The 27,832-nt window shown below is 37.4% G+C and overlaps 1 protein-coding gene across 1 annotated transcript; it reads right to left on the reverse strand.

Annotated features, from left to right (window-relative positions):
* Positions 1 to 289: 289 nt before the first annotated feature.
* Positions 290 to 27,291, reverse strand: MOV10L1 (Mov10 like RNA helicase 1). Its single transcript, XM_063395004.1, has 25 exons — positions 27,279 to 27,291; positions 26,464 to 26,648; positions 23,326 to 23,479; positions 22,812 to 22,924; positions 21,818 to 22,008; positions 19,611 to 19,751; positions 18,467 to 18,700; positions 17,371 to 17,565; positions 15,483 to 15,597; positions 14,031 to 14,208; positions 13,344 to 13,414; positions 12,937 to 13,028; positions 12,147 to 12,205; positions 11,767 to 11,882; positions 10,626 to 10,656; positions 9,316 to 9,494; positions 8,661 to 8,807; positions 7,826 to 7,947; positions 6,919 to 7,018; positions 6,350 to 6,514; positions 4,742 to 4,915; positions 3,842 to 3,991; positions 2,087 to 2,194; positions 1,258 to 1,395; positions 290 to 507 (listed from the first exon to the last, which is right to left on the reverse strand). Exons 1-25 carry the CDS (start codon positions 27,289 to 27,291, stop codon positions 412 to 414), a joined length of 3,267 nt encoding a protein of 1,088 aa, XP_063251074.1. The 3' UTR covers positions 290 to 411.
* Positions 27,292 to 27,832: the final 541 nt, after the last annotated feature.

A 27,832-nucleotide genomic window follows, 5' to 3' on the forward strand; every position in this document is an offset into this window, starting at 1 on the left:
TACAATACCCATTGAACAATGTATTTATTACATGTTATCAGAAGAGACATTTAAATCCAGTTTCAAGCACTCTGTTTTTAACTACAGTGAAATCACCTTAAATACTTCTGCTGTACCCTCCACCTTATGATCATCAAATATGCCATTATCATTTGGGCATACATCAGATACCAAAGTCAACAACAGCCAGCTCTTATTTAATAATTCATGCTCAGACTCTCTTACGGGGTAGGAGAAAACAGGGTTAGATTACATGTCATTATGTTTACATAATGTTTACTTAGGAATGCAAAATCCAATCCTACTATGATAACACAGGCTGTTGTACTGATCAATCTTTCAAATGACACTAGCTCTAAAAATAGTGTAAACTGATCAATATCTAGCAAGGTTAAAGTGAAGATCAGATACTCACTTCTGCAGGTGTTCCAGCTCTGCGGGCAGGTCACAGCCTATATAAACTCTGTTCATTAAACTGTATTCTAACAGTGCACAAAAGCAGGGATCCTACAAGAGAAAATTAATATGTAACTGTAATCACAGTGCTCTGTGAAGAGAATTTTCAAACAAATTAACATGGCACATGAATGTAAGAGATTTAATAGCACCTCTACAAATGCTGCAAGCATTGTGCAACATATGAGGAGGGTACCTATAGCTGCTCTAAATTACATGTAGATACATGTTAGGTGTGGGGGAACTAAATTTTAATCCAGACCATTTCTGGAGTAGTGTTTTCCTTGTTGTTCCTGAAGTCAGACATAAAATGAGATATTAAGACAAGCTCAACTTATTCCTGGGAAAGGACGGTGCCTGAGTTCAAAAAGAGTTCTCCTCCCTGGCACTCGTTGCATTAATTGGGAACAATCACTTCTGCCACCCTCCATTTAAAAAGTGATGCAACTACATTTTGTGAAGAACCTGGTTATGTGAGGTTATTCAGAACATGCTTACTGGACTTGCAGGCTACTGGAGAACTTTAGAGGAGGGCAGAGCCTCCATGCTGCAGACAAAAAGGAGCTAGGAGTCTGTGCACAGAGCAGCATTTCCTTGTGCTTGGAATTCTACTCTGTGTGTGCCTAAAGTGTCCGTTTGTACGGGAACCCACGGAGATCAGATATTCCCAAATGCCAGCTGAGGACAATGTGCAAGTTCCTAACATATTCTGATGCTTCCTCACATCACATTAACCACAAAATCATTCAACTGCTGTGGCAAACAACATACACAATTCAAAGATATAAACCCAAAACTTACTTTCACAAGAACGTGAGGGTTTCCCACAACAATCAGCAAAGCTTTTGCTCTAGTAATTGCTACATTGAATCTCTTTGGGTTACAGAGAAAGCCCAAAGAGTGTTTTTCATCATCAATTACGACTTTCTGAGATCGCACCTAAAATCAATCACAGATAGTTTTAGAAATAAAATGATGAGATTACAACACATCACAGTATAACTTTAACATAATATTTCCTTACTGCAACAATCCACTCTGTTGAATGACAATTAACAATGTGTCCTTCAGTATGCCTTCTTCATAGCCTCATCAGTGTGCTTTAACTTTGTATAGGAAAAACAGCCAAAGCAAGTAGTCTGCTAAAACTACAACTCATTTGTTTTCACCCATATTTCATCTCTACTTGAGCCTACTTTTGAAAAAAGAAAATTTTCATGACCTGAATAATGAGTTCTTATAAATAAGAGTACAGTACATAGCTAGAACTACTTTAAGAGAGATCCAATAGTGGACTGAAAAGCTATGGTATGATGAGGAACAGTGAAAGTAAGCACGGTACCACTGCTCTCAGGAAAAAAAAAGTGTGAGAAAATCCCAGACTCTTCCTCCAAGCTACAAATGTGAAGTACTACTACCATAATTTAAACAGAAAGCAACAGATTTTTAATAATCCAGATTTTAAAGAGAAGAATAACTACAAGCATGCACTTAATAAGCTCTGCTTTCAAATACTGTGACAGACTGACAAAAATACGGCTTTTAAAATTTTAAAGGCCTATATCAAAAATGAATCTGGGAATTAGACACGTGTAAGAATTCTCGATAGGACCACAGTAAATTTACGTACTGTTGATAAGATGACAACCGTGTACTCCTGCCCTTGAAACTCTTCTACTGTGCCAACCTTTATGTCTTCCAAATCAATACTTCTGAGAAGAACTCTAATTTTTTCCACCTATCAAAAAAAAAAAAAAAAAAAGAAAAAAAGAAAAAGAAAAAAGAAAAAAGGAAAAAAAAAAGAAAAGAAAAAAAAAGCATTTGAGGGAATTTAGTGTTAGGTTTGAGAGTGGACTGCTGTAAAACTAGAACCATACCACTTATACATGTATGCACTTTGAAATGGCAATGTCGTAACGAATGACTACACCAAGCCATCACCCATTCTAAGGTTTTAAAATAAAATAGTAACTTCTTCTACAATAAAGTATCACAGCTAATACACAACTTAGAAGGTAAAGGAGTACTCTATCATAAATTGAACAGAGGGATTGAGATTTTTAGTAGTCCAAATTTTAAATAGAAGAATAACTCAGATCATTAAATCCTTTTTATCCAATGTGCATCATTCAGCCCTTCAAGAAGACGACAAAGATTCCACCTTTGCTTGCCAGGTAGATCATGCAGAGTGAAAGACAGAAATGATACAGAATCTTAAGAACTCACCAAAAGAGAAAGAGAACAAGAAGTCTCAGGCACTGGGATCGTGGTATGTGTGGGATTACTGACAGCTAAAAGTTGTTCAGAGATTATAACTGAGGTGTTCCAAAGATTTAAGAAGAAATCCTGCCCTACCGTCTAAGCTGAAGATTTTTACAGTCAAAGACTACTTTGTAATCAGTGTTCCTGCAACACAAAGTGACTTTCTTAATGTGGACATTACTACCATGTGCCTTGTATTACAGGCAGATGAAGGACAAAATCACGCTAAATCATGTGAAATCATTGTTTATGAGGTGTAAGAAATCCAGTCACATCAATACTACAAATATGTATTTGAAAAAACGAGTAACTGTGAACACAGGCAGGTGCATGCACCTGACCAATTGGATTGATAAAAGCAAAGCTTCAATGTGCAAGTGAGATTTCTTCACAAGGCCTTGGTCTTTCTCCTACACCTCAGTGTTTCCCCCAAGCCACACGTGCAGGGTTATGAAAACTGAGATGTGAACACCAAGAAGAATTATGTGCACTGTCCAACATCTCTCCTGTAACTGAAAGAGGATTAAGTTTTTTTAAAATTAAAGTAAACATCACATACTTAACACATCAGGATATAAATAAATTTAAAAATAAAGCACAGCATTTGAAGTTAATGCTCAATATTCTCCAGGGGTTTAAACAGCATTATAAACTTCAAGTCTGACTATAGGACAGCTAAGAAGTCACAGTAATGGTTTCCTCTAGTGTCCTCAAGACCACAACAAGGTGTCACACCATCTACTTCACAATAATTCCCTTTTGTTCCAGTCTTCAGTCCAGAGAGTGACAGAACCAGACTGCTGTTCCAGCTATTGGATAATGAATCTTTGACTTGCATTCAATTACTTCCAACAATTGAAAAACCTGCTTCTGTTTCCAAATTTGTCTCCTTAACTGCTTGATTTTTAAAACTGAAAAACCAGTAGAATGCCACTATTGCTGTCTTTTAGATTTCAGTGGCAGCATCATAATGACTGCTAATACACTGTGTATCATATACACAACAGTGAAACTTTAACATATGTCCCCCTGCTTTAACAAACCACAGCCACCATATAAATACATGAGCTGAAATACAGCAACTTTGAACTCTTAAGACACCAGAACCTGTTAAACATTGTACCTGTTTACGATATGGTGCAATCACTCCAATATCTGTCACTGACACTGCAGAGAATTCACCCCTAGCCAGCTGGCAGCAGTACACCATTACCTGAACTGCTTCAGCTGGATTAAACCACGAAGGACTGCGACCTTCGCGTGCCTCACTGCCCTGCATTGGGGGAAAGCAGATGATGCAGATCAGATGCAGAAATGAGCACATATTTATTAATACATTTTTCTTATGCCTCCTGAATGCAAACGAAGTGATGGAATGTTATATATAATTTTTCTCTTCCTGTCTGGACACCGTTTCTAGAGAACAAGTACCACCTCACATTTTATATTTTTTTTATACATTTATAAATATAATTGATATAACAACGGTATTTTAAGTATGCAACAAAGGAGTTATATCTCAGCTCAGAATAACATGTTAATAAGCTGGTGTCTTGCTTTTTTCAAGATGGAAGAGTTCTAATCCAAGCCTCTCCAAGCAGCAGATATTACCACTTCTTACTAACTTCTTGGAAGACTAAAGAAATGTTTTTGTTCCAAGATATTACTTTTTCCCCTGCCAAGTTAAGCTCTAATGATCCTTTAGTTTTAGAGGCTTGTATCCATCTTAATGTAGGAAACTCTCACCAAAAGCAATCTAGAGCAGCTGATGGTAACTCCAGTCTGGTCATCCACTATGAATTTAAACTTCTATGAAAATGTCTCCACAATGCACTTCAAGCTGCTCAAGTTCTTAGCAAACATTTGACTTCATTAGTTTTTTTTTAAACCAGATGGCCAGGAAGTCACATTACATGTGAAAGGCAGTTTAACCTTTTTTCATATCCTTTCTAGAATTTATTCTAAAGAAATCAGCAAACTGCTAGCAAGCCAACACAGGTCACTGTATGAACATTTTACATACCCTTATTCCATGAAAAATTAATGGAAATCCCTTCCTGGGCAATTTCCCCCAATTCAACATAGACGTTACTACTGAAGTATCTGCACAAACTTCTAGCTCCTTATGATAAAACAATTTAGATGGCAAGGCAAGCAATGCAGAATGAGACCTGTAGTTCTTTGTGAGTTTAGTGATCTGCAAAGACAAAACCCCAAATCCATAACTGAAACAGGTAATTATTCATCAGACTTCTCAGAACACAGCTACTACCCTTACCCCACTACCATTTAATGTCTCTAAGGCTGCCAAAGAACAGTATTCAAGGCAAAAACTGCAGTTGTGATATTCTGTAAGTAAAAAGTACATCAAAGCAGTTTTTTTGAAGGGCCATCTCCTTCCCCTCCAAAGGAGAAACAAAGAGCATTAAAAGTACATGATAGATGAAAGGGTCATTCTCCAGCTTCCTGAAACACTTGATGTATAGACACATTGTCTTTTTTAAGAGTCAGATTATTTCCACGGAGTTTCAATGGATGTAAGGTCTTCTTTTGAAGAAGCCTTGACAGGCAAAAAGAGAGCATTAGAACAGCTGATAGAAGCTGGCCTTAAAACATCTAAAATGTATTTGTCTTTAAATGAAAGAACAATCTTAAGGAAGCATTCCAGAAAGTAATACCTAGCTCAAAGAAACCTAGTCCTGTAAAAAGGATAGGAGAGGATATTCCCATTAAAATGTATCCTCAAAGCCCTCGCGCTTCCTGGTCTCTCACTATGCCAATTCTCTTTAAGCATTGTGTAAGGAACTCAACAACCAAAGTTTGGGCTAACAGATTTTAGGAGCAAGTGTGACAGGTTTTTTGGCAGGCTGAACTTGACCGAAAGCCTGTGTCCAAACACCCTCACTTTCACCCTTAGATCTGCCATCTGATTTCCTCCCTTCTCTACTTCCATAGTCATCTAGTCATCTTTTGCTCTCAGTTCAATTCTTGAAGTATGTTACCATGAGCATAGGAAGGCATCTTAGAAAGCTTAACATCAGCCCTATGTTTCAGATTCAGACAGTAATTAAAAGCAGCTCAAACATCTGTACTTGTTTAAATACTATGCTACCTGTGCCACGTAACATAGACCTTAAGTACTTGCCCATACAAGAATCTGGGAAGATATCCTTCAAAGGAAGACATGATAAAGAAACAAGAACAGTTTCTCTTCTTCCCTTTGTGGAACATGATGGTTGCAAAATTAATCTTCAAAGAAGAGACCCTGTTTGTCTTTTTATGTTAAAAGCAGAAATTGTAGTTTTTCATCTGTGGAAACTGAAGTTATGGTAAATCTGGACAATGAAGATGAAAGGGAATTTTAAGCTATTATTTACAACTGTGCTTTGTGTACCATATTTGACTTACACTACTTAAGAATAGAGGATCTCTTCAAAGGAAAGTTTTAACATGCTGGAAGGCTCAGCACCTTTACCATTCAGACTACATATGCAAGCTAATCAAGTTTTCCTAGAGAACTAATGCTCAAGCTAGACTTATCACAAAGCATTGAGGAGCAAAATGGTGGTAAGAAACCACAACTTCTCCTTTTTGACTCAGCTGAAAAAGGTTGATGAAAAGTTTAACTCACCAGCAAAGGATTGTACGCTCCACAGGCACCAAAAGCATCCTCATCTCTCAGATATAGCTCTCTTGATGACAGTCTTTCTAGCAAGGACATACTTAATCCAAAAGTCTGAGCAAGTTTAGATTTTATTGTTGGCCCTAACTGCTTTGGATCTCCAACGAGAATTATCTGTATACAAAATTTAAAAACACCCATCTAAGATAAAAACAATTGTTACTGAAATTTCATTTTATAATTACATATACATTTCAGAATTCAGCTATCAATTCATATCAAGTATTCTGCTTTCCTTCAAACATTTGTTTGCAAAGGACAGAAGTATGTTGTTGTCTTAAAACAGAATACATCTTTTATTTTGATATCTCCCACACACTGACCCAGTCCTACCACCATAGGTTTGTTCTAAATGTAAAGAAACTTGTCTAATTGTTGAGAATTGATATTTTGCATGAATAATCTCTATTACAAAACTCATTACCAGAAAATGGCTGCTTGCATTCTACATAAACCACAAAATATGAAAATAATAAACAAGCTTTTTCCCTTTCAGTGAACGATGTTAAGAGAACTACCTGTCCATCAGCTTCTGAAATCAACCCAATAGGAATCAGACTCTCCGGCTCACTTGCTTGACCTGCCTCATCCAGAATCACGTGAGTGAAATGTCCAAGCCTGTAATTAAATAACATTAACCTGAAACAGGGCTGTTTCCACATTAGTTCATTCTGCCACCCTGTGGCTGACCTCAGCAATTCTGCTAACATCCTTGTCCAGTGTGCCAGGCAACCTCATGGACACAGAGCAAAGATGGGCATTTCCAGAAGGAAATACAGAAAAAACAACCCTGCAACTTTCATTTTTCATCTTTGATTTCACTTACATACTCTGATACACACAACCTTTAATTAAAGCATTGTTTGTACCAACGTTAAGATACTTAGAAAAGCTTCCCTTATTCTCAGTTTCCTTAAGATATTGAATCAAAAAAATGCACTTGGTGTAGCAAAGACAATTCCCAAGCTTTGTTTCTGCTAAACAGCTCAAGATAGTAAGGCTTTAGAGTGGACTTTTCTGAAGTTAAAATCCAAGTCAGAGACAATCTGGGTTAATAGCACTTGATATGATAGTTGTTTACAGTTAGTAAACGTGACTTAACAAAAGCCAAATACATTGTAATTTTTAGGGTGGCAATCATTTTGAGCCAAAGTGATTGTCAATGGGAATGTAATTCCCACTGGTGGCAGAGGATAAGTTATTGTTTCAAAAATCTTAAATATTACTCAAGATAATGCTTAAATTTACCATGGAGAAATTTTACGCTAAAACATTACTAAAACCAAGTGCTTTGGACTCTTACACAATACAGATACATGCAATAAGCTACGAAAACAGCCCAAGTTACAGCTCAGGCAGTCTTCAAAGCTCTGGGGTTTGAGTCACCCAGCCACTTCAGAGATACTCCTATCTATGGTACTGTACCGTGTGTCTGCTTGGTAGAACAATCCTGCACTGCTGCATGTTGTAATTACAATCCTGGACCACAATGCCTTCTGAATATCATCACCATCTTTGCAGTAAGGCTTCACCATGTCATCAATTTGCTGCAAAATAAAAAGGTAAAACAAAACACCAGCCTCAACCAGAACCTGTAAATTTGATTAGAAAAGCTTTCTGAAAACGATTTTAAAAGCTAAGCAAAACACATAGATTTAGACCCATTCATACATCAAAATAAATTAATTAGTTTGCCTAAGTAAAGTAGTACATATACAAGACAGCTATGCTTTATTGCAAAGCTCAAAATGGAACCCTTGGATATTTTATATACTCATCCATAAAAATACACATATACGTGTATACATGCATAGACACATATACACACAAATGTGTGTGTATACACTCTATACACACGTATGGATAAATACATATGTATATATGTAATGAACCCAGAAGGTGTGTGTCCTACATAGAGATGACAATCCTATTTGCTTACTTTCTGTGTAAGTAGTCTTAACCTGGACTGGTAACAAAAAAACCAAACGAAATTAAAAATCCACACCAATGCCTATTTGCTGTTCACAGAGTTAAGCACAGCAGGAAAAAGGTGAACATCCTATGCTCATACAATCAAATTAAGGATTATGATCAACATTTTCCAGTTAATCTTCTGGAAAAGCTAAAGCAATGTAATACTCTGGATCCTAAGCAAACCTAAGCAGCCTCATAGCCACTCAGAGTTAAAATACTATATCAGTGTTTTAAGGTAAAAATATTAAAATGGAAATCTTAAGCGGCAAGAATCTGTAATATTCACCTCTGTTGACCTGAAGGCAGCATTAACTCGGACCATAGTTCCTGGCTTTAAAAGATTGCTTTGATGCAGCTGCAAGCAAATCAGATCTGTTGCAGCATTTGATGGTGCACATACCAAAATCCGACTGTCTGGGAGAGTAAAATGTATCTACATTTAAAGAGCACAGATATATATTAAAACCAGGTTATTTAAGAAGCAGCAATAGCACAAACATTCCCATTTTATTTCACTGAGTACAGAACCCAGAAGAGTTTTGCACACGTGTGATATCCATTCATTCTTTTGCAATTCAGTAACACTCCTGCCCACAGTCATGACTCAATACTCTCAAACTGAGTGTACCCACAACAGAATTAATTAATGGTTATCATATTATTGTATACCAGTGCTTCATGAATACCCTATGCACTATTGGAAACACAAGGTAGACACTGTTCACTGAAGTTTTAAAGACAAAGGCTTGAAAATAAGCCATTCAGAATTCTGTTAAATCCATGAGGATGGATTTCCTCCTTTCACAGAGCTATAGAAAATTATTTTTAAAAGAGTATTTTGAAAACTCCTTTGGAAAAAAATAGGATGGTACTTTCAGAAATACTATAAATGTTCCAACATGGAAAAGACTAGAGATGACTAAATTGTCATTCACCACTACCTGTAAAATAGCTTCAATTACTGTTACTGTTTTTCCAGTTCCTGGTGGTCCAAAGAGAAGATAAGGGGTTGGGCGACATTCACCACTCAGTATCCTTTTCACTGCCAGTTTCTGTTGCACATTCAGCACAGGATTGAAAAATTCACCATTTCTCTGTTTAAATGCCACAGTTTCACCACCTATAATCAAGACAAGCATATCTCAGAACTTCACATACATATTTTTCACATATGTAGAATAAAGCAATTCCAATTCACAATACGCTTCTGCAAATTTTTGTTTTCCTTTTGTGGTAACAACCAATGAATTTCTCAAAAATTAAGTATTCATTGAATACCAAGTAGAAAATATGCCATTAATATTTTCAAAGTGTACTGGTTCTCTATTCAAAGGCAGAATAGGACCATGATTACATAACCCAACAATCCATAAAAACTCTATTCAGTAATTTTAGAATCAAGCTCACTTTCTTGTCCTAGAACAGCAAAACTTGAGAAACTTCCAATAACTGGCACTTTGGGAATGGCACCAGTACTACACAATCAATCCTCTGCTACAACTGCTGAATTTTTTTCTTAATCCTGTCTGAATCAATCTAGCTTTAGCTTTCCACAGCAGGATCTTATGAACCCTTGGACAGAAGTGCATTCTAGGTAATTAATCAATAATTCTTAGCATACTTATGATAAAAAATAAAATGATCCCTCTCTTCTTAGCCATTTCACTACAATGATATTTAAAGCCACACTTTCCAAAAAAAGCATAGGAATAACCTGGGATACTTGAAAAAGTTTTAGCATCTTTAGCAAAGCTTTCCTGAAGATGAAAGACAGCATCCCAGTAACAAACTGAAAACTCTGAATATGATCAAATAGTTTTGAGGAAATGACTGGGAAGTAACTATTTATTCACTACAAAATGTATCATCAGATGCTTGTTCTCCCTTCCCCCAAAGTGTTCAAAGCAGCCTGGATGAACTGAAGTAACCTGGTTTAGCGGAAGGTGTTTCTGACTGTGGCAGAGGGGTTGGAACTAGATGATTTTTAAGGTCTTTTCCAACCTAAACTATTCTACATTCTGCAAATTAGAGACATTTAAGTAATGCATCAAAAGCCTCCACAGAAACTTCCTGCTAGTAGTTCCAGAATTTGTCTTTAAAAGACAGAGCACAAGGACATCTTAAAGGTATCTTACTCAGTCCTGATTTACTGATGCAATACTTATTATTTAAGCACAGAAAATATACCAAGTTGGCTTGTTTGCAGTTACTCTCATCACATCTGTTATTTTCACCTCCCTTGATGTCATACCTGTTGTCTGTTTGTTCTGCTTTTTCTTGACCTGAAAAGAGCAAGTGAATGTAAATACATTTCTCACCTTAAGAAGACAGGCAACTATTTTCCCTAATACTTTTGGAACTGCTAATCTTTATTTTTTTCCCATTAAATAGAATATCTACTGTTAAGATAGAAAAGTAAGAGTAGTAGAATAACGTGCCAGGAATTTCCACGTTAAGTTTAAGGTTTCTAATAGTTTGGCTTTGTTAACTTTAAACATTTATTTCAAAAATACTCTGCAGGCTCAGATGAGGATTTTGAAGCCATGACTACGTAACTTGTTTGCTTCCACAAAAGCAGTCACATTCCAAACCACTACAAAAGATACATGCATCTTCCTTGGTGTACATATCTCTTCAGATTGTAGCATGGGAGAAAACTGCTTGTAGGGAATGTGGTGTTGGCAAGGTTCTGGACATCAGGCCTCAATCATCTTAAAAATACTGATTTCAAACCAGATTGATTGATTACTCCTTGTTGTAAAGCACAAATTGCAGGTGAAATAATTAGGCAATCAGGAAAAAAACTTGAGTGTAAAGGAAGTGAGGCACAGGTTATGAAGACACTGGGAAAACTCCAGACAAAAATAAAGAAATGCTGACACATGCCCCCAGGCTGACTTGATTTAGTGTTGGTGACAGTCCTGCTTCAAAAAGGAAAGAGAATTAGGCAACCTCCAAAAGTTCTTTTTAAGAAAGATTTCTACATTCTATCAATATAAGTGGCACTTAAGCCTGGGTAAATCTACTCAGAACAGGATGATTATCTTCTATTACAAAATTATTTCCTGCCACACTGACTGGACTTACATATCTACTCAAGAGTAGCTATGAAAACTGGCCTAAGGCAAATCTGACAATTCTCATCACAATCACACACTTTTTAAATAAGCACTTTCCATTTTGTTAGCTTTAGAGTATTATCATAAAACCCCCCCATCTCCAGGACGCAAACAAAAACTTCTGTCATTAGAATGCAGCAGAATACAACTTTAGTTCTTTGATATTCCATTATGCTATTCCTTTCTGGCAATAGCTGTACAGTACTTGATACCAAGTATCTGGTACCAATCTGACTGAAGGAACATTTCAAGGGACATTTACAGACTAGATACCTCATTTTCCTGCTGTGAAGATTGTTTACGGTCATCATCAATAGCACAATACCCTGCAGTATTCTGGGTCTTGATTACTTGTGGTGATTGTAACACAAGCCTTTGTGGAAACAGCACTACATTTAGCAGAGAAACAGAAAGTAGGGAAATTTCAAAGTCACACAAACACTTTGCATGTTTCACTGATTACCTTCTCTATATTCAGCATTGCTTTTTCTTCTTAAAAACCAAACCAAACAAGCCCCTAACAATACCAGGAAAACTGTAAGAACAAATTACAATGCATTCTTCTCAGTATGCCCTGATGTAAAGCAATAAAACCCACAAAACTCTGCAGAGAGAAACTCTTCTAGACAGCTTAACAGTCCAATGAAATGTACCTTTTTCACCCAGGTGAAGAGCTTGCTGAATGGCCAACTGGCATCGCCTGCCAGGAATCCTGGAACCAGAATACAGGTTTGTAGATTAAAGTAAAAGCTTACATTTCTATATACTATGACAGCACACACCTGTGAAGTATCTGGTACTTTTTACTGTGCATAAAAAGAGTTTTAGACAAAAATATGTATTTTTTTAAAGCATCTATTGAGAAATATGTTGCAGAAGTATAAACAGCTTTGCTATGAATAATATTGACACACATATTATTGACCCACACATATTCTCTAGCTCCTCAGTGATATCAAGATGGCCTGGTGTTCAACACTTTCAAGGAACTTCTTTGCAAGGCTGAATTTACAAAGAAGATCATGTAATTTTCAACAGATAATAACATCCCATGAATAGAAAAATATAAAAGAATGGGATATTATCACCAGCTATTTTTACTTCCTACATAGTCTTGCAGCTGTATTAGTATATCTTTTTCTTAAAAAAAAAAAAAGTAAGAAAAATACCCCCCAACACCCCCCTCATTTTACTGTCTGACATTCGTGTGGCTATCTAGAAATGATTAGGATAATAGCTCTTTGAACACTTGTACAGTTACACTCTTTTAACCATAAACATGGTGGCAAAGGGGTGTTGAGGAAAAGAAGTGAAAAAAATCGGCAAGATCTTCATTATCTCCTTGTCTGTGTCTACCAAAAGAAACAGTTGATGCTCATATTTTAGAAGTCACTTTACTAGAGGAATCATTAAATGGAGCTTTCTGAAAGCTTATAAAAACACCTGCAATGAACAAATTCCACATCCATGGGTTCCAAGTTGTAAGTCTTTTCAAAGTCTGCATTAACCTTAAGAGTAACATCTTCCTCACATATCTGTTACAAAGATAAAAAAAAGTCAGGATATTGATTAAGATTTAGTACTTTAAACATAAAGAAGCACCTCAAAGCACTGAACCCCCCATCAACTTCAAAAAATACATCTAGATTTACCTACTATCTACATATTACACATCTGCATTGTGTTAAAAGTGCTTTCAGAACAGATTATAATCTCAAAAGAATAGAGAAGCCTTCTCAGAAGGCTTCTCAGAAGTCAGTTTAAAGTAGTCTGTAACTCCAGGAACTGCAAGCTTCCCTCATAAAATCTGTGGAACATGGTATTTTCGAGAGGAGACGCACTTTGCTTACCTCAGCGACATAGGCAATGTACTCTATTATGTGCTCTGAGTAGATCTGACTCTTCAGTATCACCTTATCACCTAAATGCAAACAAAGTTAAAAGGCAAAATTACTGTTACAAGGAATAGTAACATTTTCACTGCACCATGTAATTTCTTCTCTTCTGCATTTTTAACTAGAATTTGCAAGAGGCTAACTTCAGCGAAGTTGCTGTATTCATCAGTACTGTCTGAAATGCCATATGTAGTTGTATGTTACATTTTAAAAAGCATCTAGAATTGATGCCATCAGACAACACCTCTTGAAAACACTATCTAGTACATTATATTACTTGAAATTCTGAATTTGACTTTAGCGCTGCTTTCACAGCTTTTTTTTGCTACACCTATTGATTTTAAAATGTTACTACATTGCACAGTTCATTTTTCCTACAAGGTCCACTGATTATTGTAAAAGAAAAATTCTGAAGTACTGAAACATGCAATGCTGCTTCAGATGGCAGCCACTCTGAAACACTAACATAGTGTCCCCTGTCCCTAATCCTCTGTCTAGTAGCCTAAAGGAGTAACTCAAATATCTGAAAGTGCTCAAATATCTGAAAGACTTCTTTAAACAAATGAACAAACAATACAGTTTGCACTGTAGTGAAAATACAGATCAACATGCCGTTTGACTTTATCTCACGTTCATTTCTACCTGGAACCAGGCGAGGTCTGCCCTCTTCTACTCCTGGCACTTCCAGCACCAACAAGTTCCCATTCCTTTTCAAAGTAACCCCAGTCATGTAGTAATCTTTTAAATCCATTTCTGCTTGGATCTCTTCAAGCCACAAAAGAGTAGAAAAGTTTGCTTTATAATTATCTAGATTAAGACGCTGAAAGAAAAACCCAATATACATTACTGTTGTACACTAAGATATGGAACAAAACAGTTTAGACAGACTGCACAGCAACTGAGTTGCCAAATAAAATACTTAAATACATGCATCCATACACTAGATAATATTTTAAATCTCCTTAACAGCCAAAGCAAGATTAGTATAGCCCTTGGAGCTCACATATAGTAGCTCCTCAGCTAAAGAGATAACCAAGTCTCTCCCTACTACAGTGGCAGTTTCACTATCTGAATTCAGGAGCAAACTGAGTTCTATGCTCAGTTTATGACCAGAAAGCAAAAAATCTAAATACATGGAAGAGACAGCTGAAAAGAGAGTCATGTCAGTCCCAGCCCTGGCTGATGATCATACAACTTATGGCGAGCTTAAAGAACCTGAATTTTCTCCCTCAGGGCTTACTGCAGAGGTCTTCTCCAACAGTACCAAGTTCTATCTAAGGTTAGAGTTAATGTGTGGTTAAAAAAGTGACTATTAATGGCAGACCTTCAGTGTGTAATTACTATAAACACTACGGAGCTTTTGAGAGAGGATCTCCAACCTACCTGCTTAATGCTGTGATCTCAAGTTTAATGTGAGCTCTTTAGTCAGGAGACAGTACAGCCTGTTAAAGTGTCAGGCCCAGTTTATAAGTACTTAAAATTTACCAAAAAAAAGTGAGTTGCAGCACTTTTCTACCGGAAACCAGAGTAAAGTATTGGAGAAGGAATCATTGTAATATTCTTTTTAAGACTTTATAGCTTTTTGGGGGTATTTTATATGTACTCTAAAACTGCTATACTTGTGGGAAGAATTTGAACAAACTATAGCAAATTAACGATGTGAATTAAAACTATAGTGAATTTAAGAAAACAACTTCGAACAATGAGAAAACAATCCTCTGTTATTGCAATAAATTAAGGGATTGTTTTTCTATGAAATAACAATTTTCTGACACCTCAAAAACCCCTTTCAAATGATGTGTAAAAAGTGAGAATACAGGAAATTTTTATTCAGCTTCTGTGATGTCCCCCCCAATATACTTCTACTCTTTTTTCATATTTTCCCATTTATGCTTTTGTAGTTTTGTAAGCTTGCAATCTGTAACATACTGAAACCCAGGGAAGTTATGGGATCCAGACTGAAGTTTAAGTCTGCCTGACAAGTGTTACATTATCTTATACACTAAGGGCTACACATTCTTCCTAAGTTAAAGGTGCTTGAACAAAAACACTGTATCAGAGAGTACTTTTTATATAAAACCTACACTTACATACCTCTGCTAGGAGGGGCTGAAAGGTCAGAATGTCTAACTGCTGTTCAACACATTTTCTTAACTCATCCGGTATGGTATAATGCGGGAGGAAGTTTGAACACCACCTTCTCTTACTCCTAGAACCAAAACGTACGACATGTCATTTAGCTTGCTTAAGTAATGTATGTGAAAAGCAGCCAATTAACATGCCACACCACCAAGACTATAACCCAAAACACATACACACACACGCACACAACAGTGCCAGTGCCCTTAGCTGCAGAGTCACGACTGAGAATGATAAACTCCTGTTTTTATCAAGTTGAACCTCAACTTCTGCAGGATTTGCTGCTCCTGCTGGATTGCTCTAAGTCAATGGGACCTGATGGTATTCAACTAAGTACTCAAACAGCTGGCTCATGTCATCACAAAACAGTAAAGCTTTTGATACTGTCTCTAAGAGGATCCTTCAGGACAAAATATCCAGCCCCCAGCTGGATAAATACATGGTGTGATGGGTGAGCACCTGGGTTACAGTGAAGGGGGTGACATCTGACTGCTGACCTGTCCCTAGTGACGTTTCGCAGGGTTCTACCTTAGGGGTAGTTTTCTTCCACTTCTTCTCAAATGAAGGATTGAAGGTATACTGAGTAAGTTCACCAATGATACTAAATTGGGAGGTGCTGAAGACAGATGCAAATTAGAAATACAGACAACCACCACCTGAATGACACTGGACAAAGACAAGTGCCAGATTCTGCACCTGGCCCACCTGGATGTATAGCAAGACTGGGAGATAAGACACTGAAAAGCAGCACTGCAGAAAGGGACCTGGGGGTCCTGGTGAATGGCATGTTGAACATGGGTCAGCAGTGCCCTGGCAGCCAGGAGGGCCAACTGTATCCTGGGGTGCCTCAGGCATGGCACTGCCAGCCAGGCAAGGGAGGGGACTGTCCCACCACAAGGAGGGTGAATGGCCTGGAGCAGAAGCCTTATGAGGAGCTGCTGAGGTCCCTTGTTTTTTTCAGACTGGAGAAGAGGAGACTGAGGGAAGGAGACCTCATTGCAGTCTACAACTTCCCCATGAGGGGAAGAGGAGGGGCAGGCATGGATCCAGTGACCAGGGCACAGGACCTCAGGGAAAGGCATGAAGCTGTGTCAGGAGAGCCTGAAGTTGGGTTATTAGAGAATAATTCTTCACCCAGAGTGTGGCTGAGCACTGGAATAGGGAAGTGGTCACAGCCCCAAGCCTGACAGTGTTTAAGAAGTGTTTGGACAAAGGTCTCAGGCACATGGTGTGCTTCTTGGAGAGATTCTGTGCAGGGACAGGAGCTGGACTTGATGATCCTTATGGATTCCTTTCAACTCCGGCTAATCTGTAGTAAGTGTAAGTAATTCCACAGATTATTTGAAAACACCATATTTCTGCTTTTTCAGCTTAGGTACATTTTATAACTAAGCAAATACTGTAAGTAAAATGGAAGCTTATTTGCAAAACAAAAGTTCAGAATGAAAGACGGGAGACGTTAGTCAGATGTAGACAATTAAGTTGTTTAAAGAATTAAGAAGCTTATTATCTCAGAAATTATTTTCTGTTTCCCATCTTTTTTCTTAATAATACAATTGTTACTAAGTAGATAACTAAGGAACAGCATTTTATCTTATTACACTACACATTAGAGATTGTTTGAAAAATCTACAAAAAAAATCAAGCACTAATTACTAAAACAACCTCTTCTATCAGCAATGTCCACAACCATCTTGCTTACAACATATATATATACCTATATATAAACATGTACAGATTCTCTCAGTTTCACACTTTCTTTTTTAGCATTACAGAACATATGTAACAATATCAAATAGAGCAGTGTTAGATAAGTGTTACTTTATGCTCCAAGTGACAGTACCTTGTGTGTTTAGGGCCAGCCACTGTTGTCTTCCTTGGCTGAGAATCTGGAATAATTTTATGCTTTCTTGGAGAATAAGGTTGCACAGGTGCTATAAGTAATTCTTCTTCACGTGTTACAGTGGCTTCAATACAGCGGCCAACAGTAAAATCAGAAAAGCCAAGCAACAGGAGTTCCTTACTGTGTCCATGAATCCTTCAAGTAAGCACAAGTTATCTTATTAAAATCACCATTTTGCCCGTCTCATACTGCCCCACCAGTGAGGAGTGCAGGGGTGCACGAGGAGTTGGAAGGGGACACAGCCAGGACAGCTGACACCAACTGCCCCAAGGGATACTCCATATCGTGGGGCATCATGCTCAGTACATAAAGCTGGGTAAGAAAGGAGGGAGGCCATTCTGAGTGATGGCATTTGTCTTCCCAAGTCACCATCATGTGTGACAGACCCCTGCTGTCCTGGGCATGGCTGAACACCTGTCTGCCCATGGGATGTGGTGAACAAATTCCTTGTTTTACTTTGCTTGTGTTAGTGGCTTTTGCTGTACTTTTTAAACTGCCTTTATCTCAACCTACGAATTTTCTCACTTTTAATCTTCCCACTGTCCCCACTGTCCTGCTGGAATGAGTGAGTGAGCAGCTGAATGGGGATTAGTAGCCAGCTGCAGTTAAAGAACAACATGCCAAGAAGAGAACTATACCCAGAATAAGGGAACTGTTAAGTCTATTTTCATTACTTCTTGCCATTGTATTGGTTAGAAATAATGGAAAAAAAATACTTACACAGCTGTGCATATAATCACAATGAATATTTTTTCACCTGGTGGTATCACAATTTCTGGAGTACTATTGCTGAGCTTAATTGGTTGCTCCACATGGTCTTTTTGTTCATTTTCTCCATTTTGTATATTTTCATCTTTCACTAAGGAATTGTTTTCCTTTGTCCTTGATAAATTTGTATCTTGAAAATCAATTCCTTCTGCAGTAAATGTATAACAATAAATTTTGTTATCACAATTTCTACTGCTAACATAGGCAAGTCTTCTCAAACAAACATAGCAGTCTTCTGAGGAGCTAACATTCAGCATTCAAATGTTACCATTTCACTGTACCTGGAATGACTCCATTCTCCATAGTGGAGTTCAATGACTCACATGTTGTTCCTCCACTGTTGTTAAAGGAATTAACTGCAGCTTTTGAGAAGTTTTCTTGATTTATTGGAAAAGAGGGACTATTCTCACATTTTTGAGGAATTTCAACACTGAATTGCTTGTCTTTCACCCATCCAGCTAATCTGCAGCTGACTAAGGACTGTGGTATGCTCCCTTGATTCCTAAAAGTAGGAATATGTGATTAGTTACATAATTAAGTGCACGGTGAATGTTCTTGAGAAGTTTCTTTCTACCTGAAGCCAAATACAATTGTCTGCAGCAGATTAGTTCCCCTTATTTCATAACTGCTAGCAGAAAGAAATTGCCCTGCTGCTTCTAACTGATGAGGACAAGAACCTCTACTTTATGTTACTATTTCTAGGCCACATGAACTACCATATAAAGCATATAAGAATACCGTTTACAATATAAACCAATGGGAGCTTAAAATTCATCACTGGGTAACCAACTCTTAGGAAAGAGCACAGAACAACAAATAACGGGTAAGCAGGTGTTCTTCATTTCAGCCTCTACTCAGATGTGAAAAAGAAAACACAAACAAAAACCCCCAACAACCAACCCCCAAAAAACCCCCCAAAACCCCAACACCAAACCAAAACCCTCCTAAGGATACATGAACACAGTTCTTCAGCATCCAAGGTAACAAAACAACAACAACAAACAACATCAAAAAACAGAAAAAAAAAATTCTGGTCTGCTTTTAATACATGAGTACACAACAGTCCTCTTGTTCTAAGATTCTAAAGATGGTAGAGTATCTGCAGTTTAAGTTAAACACACAAGTAAAAGCTTTTACTTCAATCTTCATTCTAGGAAGGATTTTACTAGGATTGATAAGAGATACAGGATTGGGGACTCTCAAAGCACTATCTACAAAATAAATGCTCAGTATCAAAAAGGCTGTCCTACAGATATTAAATTCAGTGTGGAATTCTTTTTTTATTCCATAGCATGTGGAGCTTACTTGATCACAAACCACAAGGCTCCACTAGAAGAGGCTTCTGAATGTAAAACATGTTAACAGATTGCAGAGTGATAGAAATAAATTCTCAAACAATCAGAAAGGCTTACTCTATCCAAATGATCATTCTTTTAGATTCTCCCTGCTTCAGAGTTCCAAAGTCAGTCATTCTTGATACTCTCAACTCTCCTTTGTCTCTCATTATGTCTTCATAAGGGTCATCCACATTACCTTCATTAGAGTGAGATTGTCTGTAAAAATAATTTTAGGTAGCAGTTTTTTAACACTAATAGACTCAGCAAATATCTTTGATGCAGCCTAAGTTTAAGAAACACTATACCAAGGCACAGTCACAATATTTAGAAAGAAGCAGCAGAGACAGTTCATTTTTTTCTCAGCTATTAAGAAAGACAATCACTGAGAAAGACACACACTTCCAAGACAATTAGATTAACTAATTTAAGCAGCAACAAGTCTTTTGTCAGTAGCACATTAAACTACCATAAAATTTTGGATGCAAAACTAAAATGATGGAGAAGTTAACTAATCCCTGCTGAAGAGCTGAATCAAATGGTGAGTAAAGTCATTATGGCTCTCTTTGGGAGCTGAACAAAGACACAACAAAGAGCAGCTCCTTAGCAAGAGTCATGATTAACACTGCAGCTAAGAGATAAAATTACTAGACTGGAAGTGTTTCAACCTATGCACTTGTGTCTTCTGCTTATTGTTCCAATCTCAAATCAGCAAGCTGAGGACAAAATTAAAAAACAGCTGAAAACCAAAAACTACCTTTGAAAACTTTTACCACATAGGACTGATGAAAAATGCCTATGAAACCAGGCACATGCTCTTCCCTGTCTGAAACACTGACACACGGGTCTAAACTCGGTGTCTTCTACCCGTAGAAACAATTTTTTACATGATTTCTATTCTGTAAATAAGAAACTATTCATTTAGATGAAGTGGCATGGAAATAATTTAGAAATATTTTAATAATCTCACTAATATGTACACACCCTTGGGATTCCTGAGTTGTCTGACATACTGAAGAAAAAAATGAGTGCAGCTGCTTTTCATCAGTTACATCAATTTACTAGCCAAGCCCACTAGATGTCTCCCACTGCAGCCTAAGCTGCAGTTTTTGGTATGGTAGGACGTACACTAAACCTGAGAAATCATCCCTAAGGTCTACTATTGTAATTTGGCTTTAGTAGTAATTTTCTGTATAAAATAAATCATTAAAAATAATTGCAACTGAAAAAAGATGTGGACAATTTGTAATGTTTTGCAAAATGATGTAAATACTTCAAGTTTCATCAAGGTACCATTTATTATATCTGTTATCTCTAGAGAAAACAGCTTATATCATTTTTTGCAGATCCTTTGAAGACATATATATATATTTAGCCTAATACATGAAGACATATATTTAGCCTTGGCTAAATTTCCTAGAGATCTCCCAAAGACTATGTTTGCAAGGTATCAGAATGTCCTTTTGCTCTCCCTTTGGACTTTCCAATTGACAATTTATTTTTGGCCTGCAGAGTTAGACTATGTAATCCTGCCAAGACCTCAGCACTGAGAATGACCAATTTTACAGTGCACAGATCTATTTATTCAGGTGGTATTTGTGTGTTTCACAGGACAAACACTTTAACTCACAAGTCAAATGCCAGATCTTTGCTGAGCTCTGTTATTGACTAGTTGCCCATTTTATTTTTGTGTAGTTGATTATTTTGCTAAATTTTATTCTTCTCCATACTAAACACCATCTACTTTTTCCAACCTCTTCTGCAGTGTCAGTGTGTCCAGATTCTCCTCATACCACATATGACATCTTAAGTTCCTGCAGAACCTTTCAATTCAATACTTGCAAGCCTAATGAATCCCTATTATTTAGACCATTAAACTTTTCCTTTTAGGACAGATATCTGAACAAACACTGCAACTTATGCAAAATGGATTAAAGAAACACGATTTTTATACGAGTTTTACTGCGATTTGTTTTCAAACAGTGAAGTCTCTACTAAGGAGCACAATGAACTTGGCATTTCTCTAATATGCACGCAAAGCTCCTTCCCTGCCTAGCAATATCCCTACTAGTTTTGCTTCTCTAGTAGCACTCATGTTCCCACCTTCTGTAAGGAGAAAAAAAACCCAAACAAGGGCCAAATCATAACATGCTCTGGTTTTTCCAATGGTCTATGGTCTATAGGGAAATATTGACAGTATTTCTTGCTTAACAGATGCAATGAAATAGAAGCTGCATGACTACACCATGTCTCTCACTGCTCTAAAAAGAACACAATAATGTTACCCATCCTCGCTGACTGGCACCAAGCAGAGAGCTCTCCAAATGTAGCAGGACTGACTGCTCTCCACCGCAATCGTGTTCACTAGATCACGCCTACGAGGTAAGTAACCATCAGGAAGCCTCAGTGAATCCAAAGTGAAAAATATATTGTCATCTACTGTCCCAGTTCTTCCACAGACGTTGGAAATGCGAACCTGTAAGAGTTTGTATTCACTGTTACTTGATATTATCTTTTTAAGCTAACAGACAATACTAACATTGACTATTTTTCCCCTTAAACAGCCCTTTTAGCATGAATAAAAATGCATTCTGAAATTTCAGTTATTCACAGGCGGTAAACAGAGCTCTAACCCACTATCACTGAGCTTGTCTTCAGATTTAGAAGGCAAAGAAACATAAGTACTTCAAATAAGCATTAAGTTCCACTGAACTGCACACCACAATATGTACACTAGACTTAACCATGATACCTTTCTTGTGACATATTAACTTATGTAACTTGTACTTCCATACTAGCAATAATGAGAAGAATTTTTTCCTACATTTGATGTGTAAATATTCAATATATAGAATTAAGACAAAGACAATAAACCATAAACCTAGCACAGCATATGCATTACTAGAGTGAACAAATATGTTCATTAAAATAAAGGGACTGTGGTTGTTTTTAGGCTGAAACACTTGAATAAATTAAATATAATAAATTCCCCAGTCGTGACACATCCTCATTATAACCAATAGTAAGAATTCAAATCAGCAATTAATAATACTAAAGTTAGTTACTCTTTCTGTTCAACCCAAAATGTGTGTGCATTTTCAAAATGCCTCATTATTTCACAAACATGCTCTAAATGGATGAACTGATACATTTTATCTTTTAATTAAAGATGTGTTAACATGCCTATAGAAGATCTACCAATACTTGTAACTGAAACCAATTTGTAACCTCACTTCACCCAAGATTCCTCTTGCCAAAAACAATGTTCAGAACATTTACCTTGTTTACTTGTTTATACCTCAAAGGCCTTACAGCAACTGCTTCACTCTTCCATGTTGTCGAGTTAATATAATATTTTGCTTGCACCCAGTCACCTTCATAAGGCTTGAAATCTATACAAAACAGAACGTTTCTCAGGGTTAATTACTATTGATAACATTTACATTACTCCCCTACAGAAGTACTGTAAGTTTGATAAAAGCCAGAACAATGTATTATTCAGACTCACTGAATCCAGAGTTTTCTTTGCAATCCTTTGCTTTGCAGGTTATGGCAAACTATGTAGGAGATGCTAGAGGAAAAATACACCTGATACATGTAACTTATGTTTAAATGCAGGTCCTGCTCAGTGAGAATGAACAGGCAGCTCTCTTCATCCATGTCTGGCTGTTCCACTACGCCTCACTGCAGAGTCTGTCAGAACTTACTTGGGATGACAACTGCAAGTTTAGAAGATATTTCTATTGTACACACAAAAACATTAAGAAAGAGGAAACAAGAAGTCCCTACACACCTTCCCAGACATCTTGCATTGCAAAGTAAGTATTCTGATTAATATAGCCACCATCCACAGAGAGAGAGGTAATACTGCCAATTAATGTTTTCTTCTTTTGTTCAGAGGCATCACGAGCAGGACTGGAGTCTTGTGCACTCTGGATGGTGTCTACCTATTAATACAAAAATAAGCCCAACATTTAAACAGCTGACACTTAGAATTAAATATACATTCCTGCAATAAATATACACATTTTCAATTGCTTATGGAGGCAAAGCTTCTTGTTAGACAATTACTTACTGCAGCTGTTACTTTTTGGACACAAAAAGAGTAAGTAATAAACAGTTCTCTTTTAAAGAGTGCTGTATGCTGCAGTGCTGACAACTGCTATAATTACATGGTGGTTTTTCAAATCATTCTCTAACATCCCTTGCTCTAGGTCTACTTAAGATTTTTCTGTAGAGTGTGTCTGTACTCAACTGGAAGTAGAAAAGGACTATTTCAAAAGCAAAAAACACCTTTTCAATATGGTATTTACAAACACTATATGTATTTCAGACTGACTCAGTCACTTTTTAGTAATTTGATTAAGAAAACCCCTAGAGCTGCTTCCTACAGACTCTTCCTATCACCACCTCACATGTAGGTTAACCTAAGTCTGAATCCAATCTGAAGTATATTATCATACTAAATTTTATATGATTTATTTTGCTGAACATGATGCTTACTATTTATGATAGTAATAAATAGCCTATGTCTACCTATACTTCAGAAGTTTGCAAACACTACAGTTGTCTATATAAAGCTATTTTAAGCCAATACTGTTTTACTGCATTAAAAGAATTATTACACAGTATTTCTTTGACAACATGAAAACTCACTGTAAAAAAATTAAAGAAAAATCTATACTTTGACAGACATATCTTCCCATTCACCAGGAAGGTCTGAGAATATCAAACTTTCTCCAAGTGATTTTTATCGCTTCATATGGACAGAACATGAATAAGCAAACTGTTCCTCACAAGACTAGTAAATTTACATTTCCTGTAAACTATACATGCAGTTACACTTGAAAGTAATTTGTAGACCTAAAGAAATATTTTTATGATATGAAAACACCTTAAAACTCCCAACATACATTTTCTTTTGATACTTCTCAATTTTTCTGTACCAATAAAACTAAAGTTCTTTCTCATACTGGGTCAAAATGGCCTTCCTACTATCACTGGTAGCAGCCTGGTTTTAAAGCCTGCTACAGAACCTATAATCATTCCATGCAGAGTTTAAGTAGGACTTGACCTCAAATAAACTGAAATAAAGACTTTTGAGCCACAATCTTTTAAAACCACGTGGCCAGTAGCTCCAAACAGCAGCTGAAACAGTAAACTGAGCAGAGGCTCTTTCTGAAACAAGTAACATTAAACACACTGACACCATCCAAGTTTGAACTGTGCCTTCCAGACTTGGGCCCAAACTGCATGCTGGCAGTGTCCAGGCTGCAGAGCTTGTACTCCTGTTTGTGATTAGAGGAGTACCTTTAGACCACTTAAACCCCAAAGCTAAGTGGTCATATGTCAGTTATTTGGAAGGAGATAGTGCTGGTATTCAAGCAGCACTTTGTAGAGTGGTTAATAATTATGCTTGTCACAAAGCTATACTTTCTCCTATAACTAGGGTTTTGAAAAGGGACTTAGTTCTTCACTATGCAAAACAACTACAATTCAAATACTCTTGTCTGTTCTTAGAAAATATTCAGAGTATCTCAAGCTTGTGTCCCTATATGGAAAGTAAGGCAGTACATCACAAAGTACCATATAGTTTAGGTTTTTATTTATGTTTTTAGACCAAACTTTGAGGAAATTAGCTTTTTCTTCTTGCTTATTGAATCAAGACTGCCCCTGGACTTTGACTTTCTGTGAAGTATAGTCAGCTTTTGACATGAACTCATCTCAAAGCTTTTCACCCAGCCACAAACTACATCGCCAACAGCCCGAGATGCTGCAGGATTATGGCTCACAAATAGGAATAAGGAAAATCATCACGCTTTTGAAAAAAAGTACTTTTGAAAATGCCATTATCTAGAATGTACAGCAAAACATGCCAAAACTGCTAAAATATTCTAGTTGCTTTGAAGACCCATATGCAGTTTCTCAGTTGCCAGGTTTATATATTTAGGAGCAATGGCCACATTTCAACAGCACGGTGAAATCTGTCAGTCAGAATGAAAACAAGGAAGAAAAGTAAGATTTTAAACTACTCAATTTTCTGACTGTGTGTGAGTACTGTTCTACCAAACAGCATTGATACTGCTTGTTGGACAAACAATACTTAATTTTTATGCAAGCAAATAATTTCAATTTAAAACAGAGAAACAAAAGGAAATAAGAAGAGATATAAGGTTCTCTTATGAGATGCTAGGTTTTTGATAGCACTAGAGCTGGTAATACTTTAGAAACAAGACTTCCTGTTTACTTTCCTTCTATGTTTCATTTTGTATCACAGAATAAAACTGTCTCCCCATTACGTCTTCTTTGATTTCATTTCATCAATGAAAGTACATTTGGTTTCAACACGATTTGCTAAGAAATACTCCCCTCAAAATTTGTGACAAAGTATAATCAAGCTTGAAATATGTTTGCAAATGAAGTGCTAACCAAAAAAAGCAGCAAGATCTCCATTTTCATAATTGTCTACAACATTAAGCTTTTTTACAAATTTTACAAGAAGTTTTAAAATTTCTTATTCACAAGGACATAAATTACTTCTGTGCAAAATGCAAACTTTGTGCAAGATCAAACTGCTTCGATTTTCTTATCCATTAATATAACAATAACATAAAATTGACTGAGACTTGGAAAAGTCATACAGATCTGGAGTAGCTCCGACTAAAATTGTGGTACGATTACCTTAACTAATAGTGTCTGATTTACTACATCTACACCTATATTCAGAGACTCAGAATGAAACATAATTTCAAAGGAGATGGAATGAAACAATAAAATGATCCCCAAAACCTAACTTATCCCCTCTAGGTGAAGGGCTTGCAATTTCTCCTAACTTGTAGAATTTGTGAAGATGAAACTATAGCAACTTCCAAAACAAAGCCTCAAGGTACTTATGGAGAAAGTGAGACTGCTATTTATCTTCACCTCTTACCCCGACAGCCTTCAGGCCCCCTGATGTTTTATCCTCTTCCACAGTTGCAATAACTTCTTGTCCAACAGCCAGCATCATGTTTTTTGTAACAACATCCTTTGTGAAGACTATCATGTCATCTATCATCCCATAATCATGGCAAAGTCTTGTCACTACTCCTTGTACCCTTTTCAATTCTTTATCACCTGCATCAAAAGGAAAATTGTTGACATAAAGCTAAATCACTTGTTTATAGCACTATGCAAAAAGTTATGAATGCCACTAAAAAGGACATCCATTCTATCAAAAGGGCAACTGGATAGCAACAGCTGACAACAAATTATTTTCACAATTGAGTTGTTAAGTCTTATGGCAATTTATGGTTTCAACTAATTAATAAAGCTAGTTAAATACGAACTACCGTTTAAAACCAACATGCTTTAAGCTCCATTTAAAAGAAACCAATTCATAGAATACCTCACACTGAAAGAGACCCATAAGGATCACAGGATCTAACTCTCTGCTCCTCACAGGACTACCTAACACTAAACAATATGACTCAGCACATCATCCAGATGCCTCTTGAACTCTGACACACTTGGTGCCTTCCCTGGGAAGCCTGTTCCAGTCACTGACCACCCCCCCAGTGAGGAGCTTTTCCCCACTGTCCAGTTTGAACTTCCCCCGACGCAGCTCCCTTCCATGTCCTCGTGTCCTGTCACCGGCCCTCAGGGAGAGGAGACAAGCACCCCACTCGTCACACCTCAGCTTGCTTTCCTCCAAGCTGAGCAAGCCGAGTGACCTCAGCTGCTCCTCCTAAGTCACACCCTCCAAACCTTTCATCACCATGCTCAGCGATTATGGGGAGCTCAGACTCACTACAATGATACGATGTAGTTCTTATATTGAGGCACTTGAAACTGCACACAGGACTTGAGGTGAGGCTGACCCAGTGCAGAGCAGAGCAGGACAATCCCCTCCCTCACCCAGCCAACGATGCTGTGCCTGATGCACCCCAGGACATGGCTGGCCCTGCTGGCTGCCAGGGCACCGCTCCTACACCTCACTCCATACTCTCAGCAGCAAAAGTAACGTGTCCTACCCAGGAAACGGCAAAAAAAGGACTTCTGGGAAAACTTCCACATGCTCTGTGGTCAAAATGATGCCTTCTCCTTACATCCCTTATTAAGGACACAGGTCTGCACTCAGCTCCAGTCGCATGGGGTACGAGCACGCCTCGCAAGCTCCACCACAAACCCACAACCGGCCCGGAATTCCTACCAGAGATCGCCCATGTCTCCTCTTCGTCATCTGCACGTCTCCAGAAGTAGGAGAGCGCCTTAGAAAGGAGAGAGAGCATCCCGAAACACCTTAGCGAAGAGTCAGAGTC

This window comes from Prinia subflava, chromosome 4 (genome assembly GCF_021018805.1).
Source record: "Prinia subflava isolate CZ2003 ecotype Zambia chromosome 4, Cam_Psub_1.2, whole genome shotgun sequence".
Classification (NCBI taxonomy): Eukaryota; Metazoa; Chordata; class Aves; order Passeriformes; family Cisticolidae; genus Prinia; species Prinia subflava.

Bases quoted from the DNA above. Each gene is read 5' to 3' on its own strand.
- MOV10L1 (XM_063395004.1), bottom strand. The intron at 14,209-15,482 runs GTATGTAAGTGT...TTTTTCTTTCAG, and splicing joins TTCAGCCCCTCCTAGCAGAG to CGTCTTAATCTAGATAATTA. The intron at 11,883-12,146 runs GTACATTTCATT...TGCTAAATGTAG, and splicing joins TCTTCACCTGGGTGAAAAAG to TGCTGTTTCCACAAAGGCTT.